This window comes from Engystomops pustulosus, chromosome 3 (genome assembly GCF_040894005.1).
Source record: "Engystomops pustulosus chromosome 3, aEngPut4.maternal, whole genome shotgun sequence".
Classification (NCBI taxonomy): Eukaryota; Metazoa; Chordata; class Amphibia; order Anura; family Leptodactylidae; genus Engystomops; species Engystomops pustulosus.
In genome coordinates, this window is record NC_092413.1 from 15,987,511 (window position 1) to 16,008,190 (window position 20,680).

Sequence of the window (20,680 nt, forward strand, 5' to 3'; positions counted from 1 at the left end):
CCACCCGTCTCTTGATGGGATTAAGATCTGGGGAGTTTCCAGGCCATGGACCCCAAATTTCTATGTTTTGTTCCCTGAGCCATTTAGTTCTCCCCTTTGCTTTATGGCAGGTGCTCCATCATGCTGGAGAAGGCATTGCTCATCACCATCTGCTCCTGGAGGGTTGGGAGAAGTTGCTCTTGGAGGACATTCTGGTCCCATTCTTTATTCTAGACTGTGAGAGAGCCCATTCCCTTGGCTGAGAAGCCGCCCCACACATGAAAGGTTGCAGGAGGCTTTACAGTTGGCTGGTGGTATCGCTAACCTTGTCTTCTCCGAACAAGAGGAAGAGGAGTAAAATGGGAAGGGCATGGATGTGAACACCACAGTCCGCCCCATGTACTATCTTCTTCACTGGTTGTCCTTCAGACGCTGTAGTTGAAATTGGTCTTAACCCTTAAGTAGATGCGCTCGGCTGATTTCCAGTCTTAATAAATTCCCCCCTCCCTGTTTTGTTCGTAGAGAGTTCTAGAAGTTGGATGGGGAAAGAGGTTAAATAAGATTGACACTAAGTTTGGAGTTACTACAGAGTCTAGGCAGTTCAAGAAGAGAGCGTGGGAAAACTCAGAGCATCTTTGTCATCTTCTTAAAGAGCAGGGTCTTATCTTGTTTCATTCATTCTCTAAGAATTTTATTAAGGCTTAGGGTTAGCGTTTGGGTTAAGTCTAACCCTAACGCTCAACCTAATGCCAATGAAAAAGATTGTAGAAAATGAGCAATACAAGATCATTATTTTTATAATAAAATGTGTTTTAGAGGACTAAGGGGATGAGCGGACCCAATGTTCTGCTGATGGTTAGGGTTTGGCGACCCCATGACCAATCATAGCCGTGGCTAGTAGTTAAGACCGTCATACCGTCCCACATTGGCTGTTTGGCCGCCAATCAGTCAATATCTCTTGGTCGCGTTTGGCTGAACTTGAGCCCCGAACTCAAACTGAAACATTGGGTTTTTTCATCTCTAATTGGAGCAACTTTTGTTCCGGCTGATTCCATTTCGACCCAAACGAAATCTTCTAGAAAGTTTGGCAAAGCTTCAGTGAATCAAATCTTCTAACCCCTAATACATTGTAGTAATGAGTTTACTAGAAGTATAGGAGTTGTTCCCTGATGTAGTTCATAGAGGGAGACCCCACTCAGTTGCGTCTACCCCAGACGGAAGCATGAAAACAAGTTACAGTAGACAAAGTCCAATTAAAATTTGGGTCAATGTGGCTCAGCTGCAATACCAGATACAGCCAACGGTAAGGGGGTCACTGTTCCTGGAATAAAGGACACCCTCCTTTCTTCTAATCCTTAACCCCCACCGTTGGTCTTCCAGTACATGGTAATGGCCGCCCTGCACGATCAATGGGGAGTGTAGTGTAAGAGTCTTTACACTTTAATAAATAATGCTGCTATACACTGTTCATCACACGATAACACAGCTAATGGCCTCGGAAAACAAATGTCTACCTCTCACTTTCCTATCTGCTGCGGGTTGGGTCAGCGTTCCTCTGCTCGGTATTAGATTGTGACTGGAAGTGACTGCTCCGAATCATTTGTCTGCTCTGGAAGTTAATTTGTTTCCATGTTAATATTTTTCATCCTGCCTCCATAGAATTCCCATCCTTGTTCCTCTTGTGTTCTCCGAGATAAGATGTTGACATCTTATTGTCCATCTGCATGACAAAGTATAGGCTGTTGTTGCAGCCTTGTAACAATACAGGGAGTCTAATGTGTAGGACTGGCACATCTATATATGTCTCGGGCTCCTCTCTGGACGCTGAATATTCCCCGGTGATGTGCAGTAGAGAGGAACTGGAACAATAGGTCAGGGACGGAACCGGGAAGAGAAGGGGCCGGTCACAAAGCCGACAACTCAATCAAGCCGCTGTCTGGTGAATGTGTGAAACCAGGACAGAGAAAAAAAATACAAAAAAATTTCAGCAAAAAAAAGGCGGTATTATTTATTTATTTAATTGGCATATTTTTTATTTTATTTCTCAGTTATTTTTTTTAATTATTTCACTGCATTGTTTTTTAATGAATTCTTTTTTTTTTTTTTTTTACATGTTACATGCAGTCCCCGGGTTACATACAAGACAGGTTCTGTAGGCTTGTTCTTAAGTTGAATCTGTATGTAAGTCAGAACCGTATACTTTATAATTGTAATCCCAGACAAATTTTTTTTTGGTCTCTGTGACAATTGTATTTTTAAAAATGTTGGATTCTAATATAGAACCAGGATTAACAATAAATCTTAAATGCAGACGCCTGTGATATCTGTTACAGCTGATCATTGTAGCCTAAGGCTAAAGTACAGTAAATACCAACATCCAGAGGTCCGTCTGTAAGTTTGGTGTTCTTAAGTAGGGGACCGCCGGTATTTTATTTTCATTTCACTGCATTATTTATTTATTGAATTGATAGTTTATTTATATGACAGTTTACGATTTTTTTTATTTTGCAGTTTTTTAAAATTTATTTGGCAGTACAGTTATTTATTTTGCTATATTATTTATTTGGCAGTATTATTTTTATATTTGGCGGTAATATTCATTTATTTGGCGGTAATATTTGTTTCTTTTATGACTTTATTCATATGGCTGTGTAATATATATTTTTTGTAGTATAATGTATGTATTATGCGGTATTATTTATACAATTATTGAGCAGTATTATTTTTTATTAGGCAGTAATATTTATTTATTTGGCGGCATTTTTTATTTGCCGGAAATATTTATTTCTTTGGCGACTTTACTCCTATGGCTGTATAACATATATTTTTTGGTGGTATAATGTTTGTATGTATTATGCGGTATTATTTATTCGATTATTGGGCAGTATTATTTTTTGCTTACAGATGGGGCATAATGTTTCGAGATTTAACTACAATTATTTGTTAAGCTTAAAGGACTATATACACAGGATTGCTACGTGAACGGCAATTAGCACACGTGATATTTTCTTTTGTCGCCACATATTTGCCCACACAGGTCACAATATTGTATTCTTGAAGTGATGACTCCTGAGTTTTTACATAGACCATTAGGAATTATATTTTTTATCATGTTATTTTTACTCACTATAGACATAAAGGGGTTGTGTTACTAATAATATGTATCCCTTATACAAGCTTACTACATAATTACAGTACCAGAACCAATATTATTACAGAGATACCTTACAAGAACCAAGCTTACTACATAAATACAGTAACAGAACCAAAACCTTTACATAGATATATTACCAGAACCAACATTACTACATGGATACCTTACCAGAACCAAGACTACTAGATAGAGTTGTTACTAGAACCAAACATTCTACAAAGGAAATGTTACCAGAACCAAACTAACTACAGAGAAACAGCACCAAAACCAAGCTTACTAAATAGAAACGGCACCAGAACCGAGCAGAGGGAGACAGACTTATACTTTACCAGATTTCTCACAGTGGGGAACATTTACTTACCCGGTCTGAGGAGTGTCCGACTATAATGCACTGTGCCACGATTCACTAAGATCGTGTGCCCGATATTCTGCATGTGTCGCTTCCTCGCTCAGGTCCGACAGAGTTCATAAAAGTGCATTCTCCGATGATAATGCACTGTGCTGCAATTTGTGCGCCCGATATCCTGCATGTGTCGCTTCCCCGCTCAGGTCCGACAGAGTTCGCCTTCTTCTTCCCGGTGCATGTAAGTACATTGTCTTGCGACACAATTTGAATCTTAAATCCCGCTCTCCGTCCGAATCAGTCGGCTCGTCCGATGGCATCCCCATGATTTCTGTCGCATGAAAGCCGATTGTATGCAACACGAATCCAGCACAAACCCCTGTTAAATACCTGTCAAAGCTGCGCAAATCCCGAAAACGCTGAACAGTCAGATCAGCAACCCTTAGTTAAATGAGCCCTGGTGTCTGATGCTAGATAATAAATCTGATGTAGATCTCTCCATGAAGCTCCCCTCTTAGGAGAAGATAAAAGAAAGTCACAGCACAGAGGAGATGCTGCAGCATTGTGAGCTCATGGCTAATACCAGAACTTACTGTAAATCTGATGACTTACACATGACATCTTTGATTGAAGAATTTCTCATTCATTATCTTGTTCTCCTACCTGGCCTCCATGTCAGCTTCTTCCAGCCACAACTCATCTGTGCAGATTTAGCAACAGAAACATTTTAGGTTCCTCACTTTATCATCATCTCCACCAACTTCTTACTATCACAAACTTAATACTTTTCCCCTAGGGATCACTAGGTCACCACAATAGACAATAAAGCATTGTTTTCCCCACAGTAGTCAAATTAGTAAAAATGCCCCCGCAGTAACCAATGTGGTATTGGTGCCAATTTTGTTGCTTTGCATAATTAAACTTTTTGATAACTGTCCTTGATTAAACTTTTCTGTATCTGTTTCTGGACTGGTTTATCCCACTAAAAAGTTCAGTGTTTTTTTTCAAAAAGTTTTCTCAGTTGTAAAACAATCAGTAACCGGTGTGTGGCTTCATGATTCCTGTGCATGTGGAGCCCACAGTATTAGTACATGCCCTCCCTCGCATACTAATAATCCTGCATTGCCATCCTGATTGAGATTCATGTCCAGGTGAGAATGACTGAACAAAGGAGATCAACAGTATGAAGACAGGAGGCTGTGACAACGTAGCGGCCTCCGCTCATAGCAGAAATCCGGACCCTCAGTCACAATTGTGAGAGACAGCTGGTTAAAGTAGCTGCAGACAAGCTGTTTGACTTGCAGCCACCGTCGGCGGCCCTGCATACAAACTATCAAAACTTAGCCTATGGGTCAGACTGATCATTATCGCATTATACACAAGAGGTTACTTGCAAACTACCTTGTCATTGTGCACTTGTCGCCTCGGTGCACTGTCTGACAAACAGACTTTAAAGGAGTTTTACCAAAGCTTCGGAGAACAAGAACATTTCCCCATCAAGTAAAACATAAAAATCCTGGGAAATGCCATCCTTTAAGAGGTCCTTTAATGGGAAGCTATGTGTGGTCTTCTAAAAATGATATGCATTCTGGGTGACCATGGTGGTATCCATTACACCAGTGCCACCCAACTCACCCAGGGACCAGTAGAGTGCACACTTATATGTCCAGGGACTGAAGGCAATGGATTTTTGTTGGTTGTGATTGAAAAGGGGTAGAGGAAGAGGATGAGGCAGAAGCCGCAACTGTTTTGAGTGTGGAGGTGCTTTGGGTGGCACTGCTGGTATTGTGGGCAATGGGAGGTTTGAGGAGCATAAGTATAGTGTAAGCTGCCCTACATACCTCATTCTTCTCCGACCAAGCATTAGCCATGTTCCCAGTGGTTGGGAACCCTGCATTATACCATGTCAACCAGATGTCCCCACTCAATTACATATCCAAATTATACCTTCAAATTTATCTATGTAATATGAATTTCAGGGTCTCAGATCTCTGAGATGTTTAGGGTGGAAAACGATAAATAGTTATTGCTATGGCTCCCATTAAATGGTTCTCTAAGGTTCTGGGAGAAAACTAAGAGAAAGGCTGAAGCACATGGCAAAAACTCTCCATATACCTCCTTATCGAGCCTTGTTGACAAAAAAGGCCAGAACTAGTGAACTAGGAATTTACCAATGTTCAGGGGCCTTTCGGTGCGGTAAAATGTATGTATAACCAGGGGCAGACAGAGATTGGCTGGAAACACTTTTACAATGGCTTTGGAACTTTTAGATTGAGGTACACACAAGCAAGAACCCAAGGGAGAATGTAAGCATGTGCAGAATACCAAAGGTGGCGGCAAAGAAGCTGATGGTCTTGACCACCACAAATAGTTACATGGTGGACAGCAAAATGTAGACCTTTGGCATTGCATGGAAAGTTGAGTTGGACACCCACTGATGATTTTGAGAAAGAATCCTAATTCTAGTCCAGCCGAGTTTGGACAAAACCAAATGGTAAAGATTGGTTCGTGTTCAGGTACCAAACTCATACACCGGTAACACTTACAATCAGTCCTGGCACTTGTGTTATCCTTTAAAAGCAGCCATTTTCCCGAGGATCGTCACTTCTCGTGATGTCATCAGGGGGTGACGATCCTAGAGTTGATGGTGACATTTAAAAAATTGACTCTGGCGATGGGTGACCTCGAACTAGAACTTTGGCTGAAGTCTGGGTTTAGGGATCTGAACCCACAATGTTTGGCATGGTCCTGAACCACACTTCCATCATCAATAATCAAAAGAGATGAGTGGACCTGCCGTTCAACCCTGTGACTTGGACATATCGTCCTGATTGGTGGCCGAACAGCCAACCTGGCAAATTGACAGCCATAGCAACTAGCCATGGCTATGATTAGGAGTCCCCTTGGCCAATCATAGCCATAGCTGCGGGTGTCAATTTGCCTTTCACGATTGGCTGTTCGGACAATGGGGCTCATTTACTAAGGGCCTGAATCGCTCACTTTCACCAGGTTTCCCAACGATTTCCGATTTGCGCCAAATTGCCCCGGGATTTTGGCACTCGCAATCGGATTGTGGCGCATCAGCACCGGCTTTCACGCAACAGAAATCAGGGGTGTGGCTGTCGGAAAACCCGTCGGATTCTGAAAAAAACGCAGTATTTTAAAAAAAAATAATGTCACTTGACACGCACTTACATGCACCGAGGAGAAGAAGGTGAACTCCGGCGGATCTCGGAGCAGCAGCGACACGGACCAAGTGCACGGACCAAGTGAATCCCGGCAGGACGCGAATCCACGTCGGACAACGTGCCTTGGGATCGCGAATGGACCGGGTAAGTAAATGTGCCCCAATATGTCCATGTCGCGCGGCTGAACCAGAACAGGACCGGCAGGTCCACTCATCTCTACTAATCAACAATCTAGATAGGGGTTAAATTGTACTTGGTTAGAAGTCTATTCAATGGGACACCCATTGATCATAAATTCCCCTATCTTGGTGGATAAACAGATGAGGGGCGCGACTCCATAAAACTGTATGGGACTGCTGGTAGACATCTTTGATCATCTGTCCTTGTACTCTAATCTAACCTTAACATTAACGACTTTGATCATCCTATTGGATGGTCATGAGGTTCCCAATGGACAGAGCCCACACCTATCTACAAATTTTATCATATACTGTGGATTGGGAAAAAGTTGTATTGGTGGAAAATTCCTCTAAGTCGTGATAGTAATAACGTTTTTCAGAACCTTAATGATTATATTACACGTTAAATTTACCAAGCTGATTGATAGGCTGAGGTGTTATGTGTTTGTTACTTACTCATCTTTGTACCAGATAGAGAAATATCCAGTCCTCTCCATCCACAGTCGTCTTCTATCTCAATAGATATGTTGTTAGGGGCTGCTCGGAGATGTATCAACTGTGACATTGAATAATTTGTCTCTATGGATTTAGATCTTGGAATGAGACCACTTTATTCAAAACATCACTTAGATTTCAGCAAGAATCCCAGCCTTTCAGCTAAAAATCAATATGCTCCTCTCTTTAGTAAATTACTTCATTTGGAGAGAACACGGCCGGGGTTACTCGCTGTGTTTAGGTACAGAACAAACCCACAAAGCTCCAGGAAAAATATTCACACAAATGGAAAATCCATTGCTTTGCTGTATGGATCGAAAAAAGTTATGAAGCTTCAAGGGGTTTTCCAGGAATAGACTGAAAAAATTCCTTTTTTTTTCAGAAATAGCTCCTCCCTTATCAATGGGCGGTGTCTGGTACTCCTCAGACCAATTTGCTATACCAAAAAGTTCCAGTAATTCCGTCCTATGTCATGTCATGCTGATCATATGGGATGGCTCCAACACTGAGCACCCCAAAAGATGAGCTGTTCTCAGCAGAGACTGAAGAAGAATCAGACAGTGCCATGCTAAGTGCGGTGGTTAACTGGTGTAACTACAGTTTAGCTTCCATTCAAGTGGATAGAAACTAATTCGCAGTAACCTCGTCTGACCACTACACAGGAAATAGCGCTGTCTGTTTCCTGTTCCATTCTCAGTTTAGAAGCTATTAAGCTTTGAACAGCTGATTTGTGGGAGTACAGGGTGTCGGACCCCCAACAATCTTATTTTGAGGACCTAGTCTATCAATATTTTTAACATGGAGAAGCCCTTTAGTTAAAAAAGATACTGGTTCACTAGCATTAATTTATCTAATCTATATCAATTATGTAGAGATCATAGTCGTCATCATTAGAATAATGTAGAGATTGTACAATATATTGTAATAGGGATTCTTCCTCGTCTTCCAGCAATTTACATTTTCCTCCCTAAAGACTGTTTATAAATGCTTATAAAACCTTGTTAGACACCAAACCAAAAACTAAACCAAAATTGTAAATGCTACATAGAGCGAAAATACATTTTGTCTGCAGTTTTTCTGAGATTTGCGCTGTGAGAGGGGAAAAAGGAGCTGTCAGGAAACTAACTAGTGTTTAGACTGTTTTTGTCAGGTTTTTTGCGCACTGTTTTGGCACAGTTAGTAAATTTGTCTCTAACTTGCGACTTTTTCGGGTGCAAGCAAAAGTTCGGCACTTAGTGGTTCTGAGTCCCTGCGCCTTACCTGACATAGTGAGCGGCTGCTATACAGATGTTTGCTCGGCATCTATCACAATTTTGGGCCTAAAAAGTTGCTAAAAAGTAGCAAAAATGCTCCTACTCTGAGCAGCTGCACTTTAAAAAAAACGTCACTTATTATTACGGAAACCAAAGTTTTTCGCTTCCCAAATGAAAAATCACCTCTATGCAACATGGAAAATACTTCGGAGCAGTTTTATAATATAAATTTCTCCAGTTACGACTTCATCATTGTCTATGGGATCATCTCTGGGAGTGATTATTGTCTTATTGTACAGATCTGAGAATATTATCAGTCTCCATTTCATGTAAATTATAATAAAAAAGGCAAAAAATCATTTGAGCAAGAATTTTTTTTTTTTCCATCTCTGTAACTTTTAGCCCCTGCAGTTACATCACAATGTGGTCCGGACATTGTACAAGCTGAGACTTTATGTGCAGAGATGACGCCCTGAACGTTCTGTCACATTTTCTCAGTCTCCTTTCATTATTGCTCACAAATGAGATCTAACAATTAGAGACAAATTTAGGCGCAAATGAATCGGACATGAGACAATTCCAAAGCGCATTTACTAAGGCAGAACTAGATCCATCATAGATCAGGAGCCAAAAAAAGGAATAAACCAGGTGCAAAAATAAGCAAACCTGTGACCCCCTATGATTAATGTCCCCCAAAGTCTCAGCAGTTACATCACAATGTGGTCCGGACATTGTACAAGCTGAGACTTTATGTGCAGAGATGAAGCCCTGAACGTCCTGTCACCTTTTTTCAATCTCGTTCCATTATTACCATAGATACTCGAGTATAAGCCTAGTTTTTCAGCACAAAAAAATGTGCTGAAAACCCAACTCGGCTTATACTCGATAATAAAAAAAAAAAGTTTTACCGGGTTTTTTATGGTACAATTAGGTGTCTCGACATGTACTTGGGTCGGCTTATACTCGAGTATATACGGATAGTTACAAATGAGATCTACTTTGTAGGGTAAAAATTCGAGACAAATTAGGCGCTAATGAATCGGACATGCGACAATTCCAAAACCCATTTACTAAAGGCAGAACTAGATCCATCATAAATCACAAGCCAAAAAAAAAACGACAAACCCGGCGCAAAAATAGGCGAACCTGAGACCCCACTATGATTAATGTCCCCCCATCTTTTTTATTAGCATTTTGGCATTGAGAATAGGAGGTGGGGGTGTAGCTGACATTTGTGGAAACAATTCGGGGGGCCAACGCTGAGCACATTTTACTCAAATATCTGAATATGACATACAAGTTGGTTATTGGAGCTCACAGAGCATTTCCTCGGCTGATGATACACTTATGAGCTTAGTTTGTTACAATGTATTCTCGCTATTTGATACTTGTGTTCTATTATGTCACATTTTATCTCTTGCTGTTTGCTATGTACAATCTCTGTGCCCACTGTCCACCCGGCTCATGTTTACCCCCGCCCCCCCCCCCTTTTTTGTATTCACCAGGTATTAAAATACAATTCAGAACAAAGGAAGCGGAGGGTTTGCTTCTGTGTGCTGTGTCAGCCGGAACGCAAGAAGAATACATTGTGCTCCAAATAAGCAATGGACGTCCTTACTTCCTATTTGATCCACAGGTAGAGTAATGAGCAAACGGGTGAAAAAGATCTCTATCGCATCCCAAAGGCATCCGGCGCATTTAATGGTTTAAGATGATGAGGCGTTCGCTGTTTCCATTTTTCCTATTGATCCAGGTTAATGGGTTCTTTAAAACCTTTGAAGATTGAAGTTCTTTGGGAAAGAACTATTGAAACACCTTAGGCTCTTTCCAATTTAATTAGTTATCTATTTACTAGGACTCCACAATTTATGGATAGGCGGGCGGCCGGTGGAGGAATATGTTGACCTTGCTAATATCTCAGCGTCTATAGGTGTCGTGTTTGTAGAAGGCGATTGTTATTATTTTTATCGATTTGATTAAACTGTAAATATTTAGAACTTTATGTAACAAAGTAATTAATAGCGGAAAGGTTCGAGTGGGTCCCGGAAGGATAAAGGATCAATTGGTGTCACCGGGTTATAATATCACCGCATAATAATAATTATTTATATCTAGAGGTTGGATCGCTAACTGGAGTTCAGCTGCACCAGTCCAAACTGTTGGGTGCACATCCTGGATTTAATAGATCCTTCAAATCAAGACGAGAAAAAATTGCAACGCACCAAAAATTCTAATAAAAACTTTAATTTTTTTTTTTTTTCAAAATTGTTACGTTCCTGCATTTCAATCAGAAGCCTTTACAGGCTAAATAGTCAGATTAACAGGCAGAATATAGATAGATAAATAGATAGATAGATAGATAGATAGATAAATATGAGATAGATAGATAGATAGATAGATAGGAGATAGATAGATAGGAGATAGATAGATAGATAGATAGATAGATAGATAGATAGATAGATAGGAGACAGATATGAGATAGATAGATAGATAGATAGATAGATAGGAGACAGATATGAGATAGATAGATAGATAGATAGATAGATAGATAGATAGGAGATAGATATGAGATAGATAGATAGATATGAGATAGATATGAGATAGATAGATAGATAGATAGATAGATAGATAGATAGATAGATAGATATGAGATAGATAGATATGAGATAGATGGATAGATAGATAGATATGAGATAGATAGATATGAGATAGATAGATATGAGATAGATAAATAGATAAGAGATAGATATGAGATAGATAGATAGATATGAGATAGATAGATAGATAGATAGATCTATAGATATGAGATAGATAGATATGAGATAGATAGATATGAGATAGATAGATAGATAGATATGAGATAGATAGATAGATAGATAGATAGATAGATAGATAGATAGATAGATAGATAGATAGATATGAGATAGATAGATAGATAGATAGATAGATATGAGATAGATATGAGATAGATATGAGATAGATAGATAGATAGATATGAGATAGATAGATAGACAGATAGATATGAGATAGATAGATAGATGATAGATAGATAGATAAATAGATAGATAGATATGAGATAGATAGATAGATAGATATGAGATAGATAGACTGCACTGCAGTCCTGACGTTTAGAAAGCTTACTGCACACTGCAGAGGATTTGGAGCTCTGTGTCAGAGATTTTTTGAAAATACTTTACAAGAGCAGAACCTTATCAGTCGTCCCATTACACACATGTCCTCTCCAGAATATAAGTGGATTTCAACATTTTCTTTATCTCCTTCCACTACTTTACAAATAATTCTCCACTAGATTTTAGCTCTGACTCCTGGACAATCCCCTCTTGGAGTGTGAGTAGCCTGCGGTCAGTGTGACCAGCGCTCTATTGTTGGGATTGCAGTGACGCTGATCAATGTGGCTGCCGCTTATCTCACACTTCCAGGACGCCGTGGCCTAAGGGTTAACAGCTGCCAAAAAATCACAACTTTCTCTCTAGAATTCGGAGGAAATGTGGAAAAATCCTGCAGTAGCGATTGTGCTGTGTAACCAAGGGAGAATAGAAATGTGACATAACATGTAGGATAATGAGACCCTCACCGAAAGAGAAGGCACTGGAAGCAACGGGGGAGGGAGCACAGGTATAGGGGGCCGAGAGGAAGGATTTATAATTATTAAGGTAGATAGATATGAGATAGATAGATAGATAGATAGATAGATAGATAGATATGAGATAGATAGATAAATAGATAGATAGATAGATATGAGATAGATAGATAAATAGATAGATAGATAGATATGAGATAGATAGATAAATAGATAGATAGATATGAGATAGATAGATATAGATAGATAGATATGAGATAGATAGATAGATAGATAGATAGATAGATATGAGATAGATAGATAGATAGATAGATAGATAGATATGAGATAGATAGATATGAGATAGATAGATATGAGATAGATAGATAGAAAAATATATAGATATGAGATAGATAGATAGATAGATAGATAGATAGATATGAGATAGATAGATAGATAGATAGATAGATATGAGATAGATAGATAGATAGATAGATAGATAGATAGATAGATATGAGATAGATAGATATGAGATAGATAGATAGATAGATATGAGATAGATAGATAGATAGATAGATAGATATGAGATAGATAGATATGAGATAGATAGATAGATAGATAGATAGATAGATAGATAGATAGATATGAGATAGATAGATATGAGATAGATAGATAGATATGAGATAGATAGATAGATAGATAGATAGATAGATAGATATGAGATAGATAGATAGATAGATATGAGATAGATAGATAGATAGATAGATAGATAGATATGAGATAGATAGATAGATAGATAGATAGATAGATAGATAGATAGATAGACAGATATTACAACTAAGCATAGCATAGAACTAGTTGACCCTGGGTGGTGGGGGTGCAGCCCAGTTTCACCTCTGGCTATAACCCGCAAGAACGTTCCCCACTCTGCCGCCGGCCATGGCCACCTTCATGTCCCCCTACTCCCCATGTGGTGCGGAGTTGGCGTAAGAGGGGAAATTGTTGCAAATCCTCTCCAAACACCCAGAATTGTGACTATTTGAATGTTTGTACAAGCTTAGATAGATATATAGGTAGATAGATGGTAATTCGTTGCCAGTCCATATATGGCTTCTTCAAAATTACCGGTTTCTAGAAACCCCTTTTCGACTGTCAGGTTTTTATAAAACTAAGCCCATTGCTTGATGTCTGAGTGGTTTGAGTCTCGGTGGTTTGATATAATCTGTAAGAGGATCTCTAGACAAGTATTCATTTTCCCTGCAGTGCCCCCACAGGAGAAAGGAAGCATTACAGGTTTTCAATTGAAATCAATGGGTTATCTATGTCATGCATTGACACGATGGGGCAGATTTACTTACCCGGTCCATTCGCGATCCAGCGGCGCGTTCTCTGCGGTGGATTCGGGTCCAGCCGGGATTCACTAAGGCAGTTCCTCCGACGTCCACCAGGTGTCGCTGCTGCGCTGAAGACCGCCGAGGCCCGCTGGAATGCACTGAAGTTCACCGGCCTATACCTGGTGAAGGTAAGCGCAGGTCCCGCGACACTTTTTTTTTTTTTTTAAATGCGGCGGTTTTTCCGAATCCGTTGGGTTTTCGCTCGGCCAGGCCCTCCAATTTCCGTCGCGTGCATGCCAGCGCCGATGCGCTACAATCCGATCGAGTGCGCCAAAATCCCGGGGCAATACAGGGAAAATCGGCGCAAATCGGAAATATTTGGGTAACACGTCGGGAAACCGAGAATCGGGCCCTTACTAAATGACCCCTGATGGGTCCTCCTGAGATACAGCGAGGGATGATCTTAGAGAGATACTAATGCAGTTCTCTGCTCATCTGACAACATTAAGGAGCTGAAGCCACAGCCCCGAGATAACGTTGGAGGTCCTGAGGAGCGGATCATAGACATGGCCGTCTAATGGAGGATGAGAGATCTGTTTCGTGTATCTCACGGAGTATTTGGGACGTTGCATCATTTGTAACAATTTTAACGCTAACTAAGGACACTTTGATGAGACAGCATTTAATAAAATGCTCATTAATTTCATCATTAGCGAGGGTATGCCAAGAAGTAAGCCAGTTTCTTATGTCACGCCCAATTAGCATCTCATGCTCGTAATCCCATTAGTATTGTTGAATTCACTAATGGAGAAACTAATGGGCATAATACCAGGGCACATTAATTGGGCATGACACCAGTCCTGGTTTTAATTATTAAACTACAATAATGAAATGCGTGTTTGTGAAATATTCAATGTTTAAATAAAGCAAAACCGAGGGAAAAGTCGATGTCAAGATGGGCGCGTTAGCTTCACTTGGAAAGCAATGAATTGAGAAGTTCCTATTATGAGTCTAACATTAAGATGGATAATACCAGGTTAGAGAATGGGATATTTTTGAAGAAATAGCGCCACTCCTGTCCACAGGCTATGTTTGGTATTACAGCCTATCAGTATGGGGTAATACCATACCAAATACCAGTCCAAAGTGGCGCTGTTTGTGAGCAAATCCCAACCTATTTTATAGGTCCCGGACAAGCTTTTAATTATTAGACTTTATGTTCTTTATGATATTCTGGTTGGTTTTTTACCTTAATTTTATGATATACCTTAAAAAACAGATTGGGAAATAGTGTTAAAAAGGCTATGGGAACCTGTCATTAGGTGAAAATGTATGTTCCTGATGACAGGTTCCCTTTAAAGTCATCAGGAAGGATAAAGAGGGTCAGGATGTACACATTAGGATCATTGATGTGTAGACATGGATAATCAGGCCCTCTACTTTTGTATATTTTATAAAAATTTTTGGCCCATCAGCATGTGAGGGCAATTTTTATACCTTTATATCTCATTTCTGTATTTTCGTAGGATTCGGCAGTGGCCGTAACCCCGACAAATGATGAGAACAGGCTCTACAATGACAACAGCTGGCATCAGATCATTGTTACCAGGAACGGAGCTTTAGGAACTATAAATGTGGATGGAAAGTATACAGGTAGGCTGTAATGCTGCTGTAAAGGAACAGTCTGGATGGACTGGAGAAACAGACAAAGACAGCGAGACCTGAGACTAAACCCTCTCCCTCCTGTCCCTGCATAATTGCCATATCTACCCTAGGAAGTAGGAGTCAATTGGTTGACATTCCTTTCCTGTACAAAAGTGCAAACATAGAGAGAAGGACAAGTCAATACAACCAAATATGAGTAAGAACCAAGAGGACAACACAGTACCAAATCACTAATCACAAACAGTCAGTAAATCAGGCAAAGGGTCAAAGATAAATACTAGCTAGCAGAGTACAGGAGTACAGGAGGGAAAGAGCACTGGTCCACATAACCTTTTATGACAGGCCAGAGTCCCATGCCAGAAGGTGATTGGATCAGTTCTCTGAGATAAGACTGGGCAGAAATAAGTGTGGGTAGACATTCTGTCCATTTCATTTGTTGATGAACTGGAGCAGAGTTCACAGGAGTCAGATGGGTGTGGTTAAACTCATTTAAGGCTGCTAGGAAAGGTGTAGACCAGTGTTCAGACAGATTGGAACAAAACAACACTTATCAGCGCATATGCAGCTGTATTTAAGGATGGAGGATGGTGAAGCCTGAATGGGCGGGGATGTTACATAGGTAGAATTTTTGTTCTTGTATAGGAGAATTCTTGAGATATCCCATGATATAATAACTCTATAACCCATGCGCTACACGAGATAAGTTAGAAATGTTCCATATATTTACCACAATCACAATGGATTAATCGAGAATGTTTATAAAAAATCATAATATGCAAAATACATAAAAACTTTTTTTATACGTTCCATTTACTGTTGTGTCTCCATTGTGAGGAATCCTCCTCTGTGTATCATAGTGGTGATTGTATCCTTCTCTTCAGGTTCTGCCTCAGCTACGGGTGGTGGTACAGTGATTGGTGACAACACCGGAGTCTATGTTGGAGGCCTCCCAACAAACTTCTCTGTTAGGAGGAAAGACATCGGTAAAGTGACTTCCTCAAACCTTCATACTGTAATACCCTGTTTCCCCGATAGTAAGACACCCCCGATAGTAAGACATAGTGGGAGTTTTAGGGGGGGTTGGCTAATGTAAGACATACCCCGAAAGTAAGACATAGTAAACTGCGTTGGAAAAATATAAGCCATAGTACCGGTACCTTTTGCTGCATTAACAGCGGGATGCGGACGGTTAGAGCGGAATGAGCGGAGGGATGTGGAGGCCGTAATGTTGTCCGTGGTTCATCAGGACCATGGACAACATACAAAAACACGCAGCCTCAGTGCCCTCATGTGCAGCCGCTGGTGGCCTCTGATTGGCTCCATGAGGAAGAAGAAGCCACACCTCTACCCAGCACCGCAGAGGAATTGATCCGATCACCATTACGGTACCAAGCAAGCAATTCACAAAATGCACCATGTAAAGTTTCCTTAACTTTTTTCAATATAAGACATACCCCAAAAGTAAGACATAGTGGGACTTTTGGGGGTAAAAAGAATGTATGACACTGTCTTACTTTCGGGGAAACACGGTATTTCCATCTCCTCATTGCTTAGTCATTTCCCTCCCTCTCCTTCCTTCTTTGCTTCCCTTCCACTCTCTGTTTCTAATTTCCCTTTTCACCGTTTGCTTTACTTTTCCTTACTCCTCATATCCTCGGTACTCCTCATATCCTCGGTACTCCCCATATCCTCGGTACTCCTCATGTCCTCAGTACTCCTCATATCCTCGGTACTCCTCATATCCTAGGTACTCCTCATATCCTCGGTATTCCTCATATCATAGGTACTCCTCATATCCTAGGTACTCCTCATATCCTAGGTACTCCTCATATCCTAGGTACTCCTCATATCCTAGCAGTGTCGGACTGGGTTTCCTTAGGTCCACCAGAGAAAATCAATTTGGGGGCCCACTCTTCATTATCCCCCAGGAAATATACTCAGCCTTCAATTTGTGTTGTTTTCTGATGGACCTCTGGGGTTCTGTATTGGGTTGAGCCAGGGCCCACCGGGGGATCTTCTGGGACTCTGGTGGGCCAGTCCGACACTGTATCCTAGGTATTCCTCTTACCCATCGTTCCTTCCTTTTATCTTCTTTGCTCCCTCAATTTCCAATGTATCTTGTATTCCCGTCTGTCTTTGTTTGCCCTCATCGTTTCTCTCTTTTCTATCCTTGGTATTTTCTTAATTACTTTCTGTACCTTCCCAGCATTTTAAATTTCTTCCCTCCTTCTATCCCTACTTACTTTTTCTCTCCCTTACTTCCTTGTTGCTGTCTACCTTCTTCTCTTCCATGCTCTCTTTGGTCTTCTACATTTTCTCTCTCACTTTCTTCCACTTCGTTCTTCTTCTTCCTTCCCCCCTTTGTTCCTCCATCATTTCTGTCCACTCTATCATTTTCTTCCACTTCCTTCTTCTTACTCCCTCCCTTTATTTCTCCATCCATCATTTCTGTCCACTCTATCGCTTTTCTTCTCACTTTTTTCCCTGCTGAACCCTTTATAGAATTCTCCCTTCTTTGTCTGTTCCCTTTGCCTTCCTTACCAAACCTTATCTTTTTACCTTTCTTCCATTCAATTTATCTTCTTTTCTGCAGCCATTTCCTTCCTTCATTCCATAGGTTTTCTTTTTGTTGCTTCCTTTCTTCCTTCACTCCTTCCTTCCTTCTTTCCTTCCACCTACTTTTCCCTTTTTTCGCTTCTTCCATAATTCCTTTCTTTATTTCCTCTGACTTCACTTCCTTCCTCCTTTCCTGCCACCTACTTTTCCTTATTTTCTTTCTTTCCTCATTTCTTCCTTCCCTCATTCCTTCTTTCCTTCCTTCGCCCCTGCCTTCCTTCTTCCTTTCCTTTTTTTTCCTCCTTCCTTCTTCCTTCCCTTCTATTCTGTTTGCTTAGTTATTAACTCACTATTTGTAATTTTTCCTAGATCTTACACAGATTATCCAGAAGAGTTTTGTTGGCTGTCTTGGTGACATATTCATACAGAAGAGTGACAACCAGAAGGAGTGGCAGCTGCTGGACTGGGATAAAGCAGAAGAACGAAGCAATGTGTATGAGAAACGGGAGGGATGTCCGGAATCTGCTGAGGAGGGAGCATATTTTCTAGGCTTTGGTAACATCTATGATCTTTCCTGGTCCTGTATTCCATCCATTACTACTATTGTATGTGATACATGTTTTATTACTTTAGGCTTTCTGGAGTTGCCTTCTTCTGTGTTTCCTGGTGGCACCGACATTCAGATATCATTCATGTTCAAAACGGACCAACTCAAAGGCCTCCTGCTCTTTATATACAATACAGATGGAGCAGATTATATCCTGGTATGTATAATAATAAGTGTTCTGTTCTATGATGGACATGTAAGTGCATATGTTCAGCTCAGGGAGTTCAGCCAAGGAGCGGTGCAACATATATCACAAGGATATTCAAGTCACACCTGAATTTGGGTTGTATTGTATACCCCATGCATCAACATTTTCTATACTTTTCTATAAGGTATACCTAATATACTAAATAACCCTGCTCATACAGACTAAAGGGAACCATACTCGATCCATTGCAGTGATCAGATCCAGAATTGTAAGGTCACCTACTAATTGTATTATGGACTGCGTGGTGGTAGCTAAAGGAATCGAGAAGGTCCATAACCCCAAACCATCTCCAAATACAATGAAGACATGAACCTCCATCCCTGAAATCCTTTATACTTACATATATACAAGAGACCCTACTTTCCTGTGGTTCTGTTATCTTATATAGACAGTATGGGGGTCATTTACTAAGGGCCCGATTCACGTTTTCCCGACGTGTTACCCGAATATTTCCGATTTGCGTCGATTTTCCCTTAATTGCCCCTGAATTGCCCCACCAAAATCCCGGGGCAATTCAGGGAAAATCGGCGCAAATCGGAAATATTCGGGTAACACGTCGGGAAAACGCGAATCGGGCCCTTAGTAAATGACCCCCTATGTGTCAAACCATTAAAAAAAGTTGACCTTTTGGGGGGTCCTGCCATGACTGCCATAATCTACTGCTGCCTACAATACACAGACCTCACAGTTATAACAAACTCCTTCAAGCGATAAATTGTCCAAAAATCAAATAGAAGCATAAAAATATACGGTAAATCTATATATAAAATAAAATACTGAGTTTATCTCCATCATAACCTTAAAAATATTGGTCAAATATTGGAAAAAATAAAATTATGTGATCACTCAATGGCACCCAATTTGTATTACAAAAAAAAAAAAATTGATGCTTAAAGGCACATGGGGGAAGATTTATCAACACTTTGATAAAAAAATTGGTAAACATAAGAAATTTGGAGATATTTTCAAGGCATAAAGTATTATTCTACTGGTGGTGGTGGTTGTTTTATCGTATGTCAATTTAAAAATTGGTAGATTTTATGCCTGTATTGAGCATAAAAAAAATCCATGCACCAAAATATGGGTCGGTCCCCTACTTAAGGACACCCAACTTACAGACGACCCTTAGTTACAGACAAACCTCTCTGCCCACCATGACCTCTGGTGAAGCTCTCTGGATGTTACTATAGTCCAATTAGAGCAAACAATTTTGAAAATCCAATTGTCACTGGGGCAAAAATACATTTTGTCTGGATCTACAATTATAAAATATACAGTTTCGACTTACATACAAATTCAACTTAAGAACAAACCTATGGAACCTATCTTGTATGTAACCCGGGGACTGCCTGTAAACACAATTTTTATGCATGGGCAAAAAATTTATTAAAAATAATGATGCAAATTTTTATTCTTTAATCATCTGGAAAAAATATTTTAAAAAATGTATATCCCTAATTTTTTTTTTTTTGTATCGTTTATGTGGAATATATAGAAAATTTCACCACATCCTACAAGAAATAAGTAAATTATTATGTTAAAGACAATGGGGCAGATTTACTTACCGGGTCCATTCGCGATCCAGCGGCGCGTTCTCTGCGGTGGATTCGGGTCCAGCCGGGATTCATTAAGGCAGTTCCTCCGACGTCCACCAGGTGGCGCTGCTGTGCTTAAGAGCATCGGAACGCACTCAAGTTCACCGGCCTATTCCTAGTGAAGGTAAGTGCAAGCTCCGCAACACATTTTTTTTTTTTAAATGCCGGGGTTTTTCCGAATCCGTCGGGTTTTCGTTCGGCCACTCCCCCTGATTTCCGTCCGATGCGCCAAAATCCGATCACGTGCGCCAAAATCCCGGGGAAAATCGCCGCAAATCGGAAATATTCGGGTAACACGTCGGGAAACCGCAAATCGGGCCCTTAGTAAATGACCCCCAATATTTTTTCCAAAGAGTTATGACTTTTGGAATACAACAAATTTTAGGCCTAAAACACAACAAAAGAAAACAATGTCAAAAGTTAATTGAAAAAATCCAAACACTGTGTTACTTTTGCCATGAAGCAGCCGTCGTAGTGTTACATTTTACATCCCATTAATTAAAGTGAGTGCCGTACAATAATGTGAGTGTCCTGCGGATGTAAA

At 40.3% G+C, this 20,680-nt stretch overlaps 1 protein-coding gene across 5 annotated transcripts in view; it reads left to right on the forward strand.

The window, feature by feature from the left end:
* Positions 1-20,680, forward strand: part of USH2A (usherin) — a 493,686-nt gene that overhangs the window by 198,286 nt on the left and 274,720 nt on the right. For all 5 annotated transcript variants that reach the window (XR_011854013.1, XM_072140122.1, XM_072140124.1 and 2 more), the window contains exons 22-26: positions 10,097-10,227; positions 15,032-15,158; positions 16,052-16,153; positions 18,096-18,281; positions 18,360-18,490. Coding sequence is in view for 4 of the 5 variants with exons in the window: in XM_072140122.1 (XP_071996223.1) it covers positions 10,097-10,227; positions 15,032-15,158; positions 16,052-16,153; positions 18,096-18,281; positions 18,360-18,490 (677 nt within the window). In the remaining variant the exon portion in view is untranslated. The remainder of the gene's footprint in view (positions 1-10,096; positions 10,228-15,031; positions 15,159-16,051; positions 16,154-18,095; positions 18,282-18,359; positions 18,491-20,680) is intronic.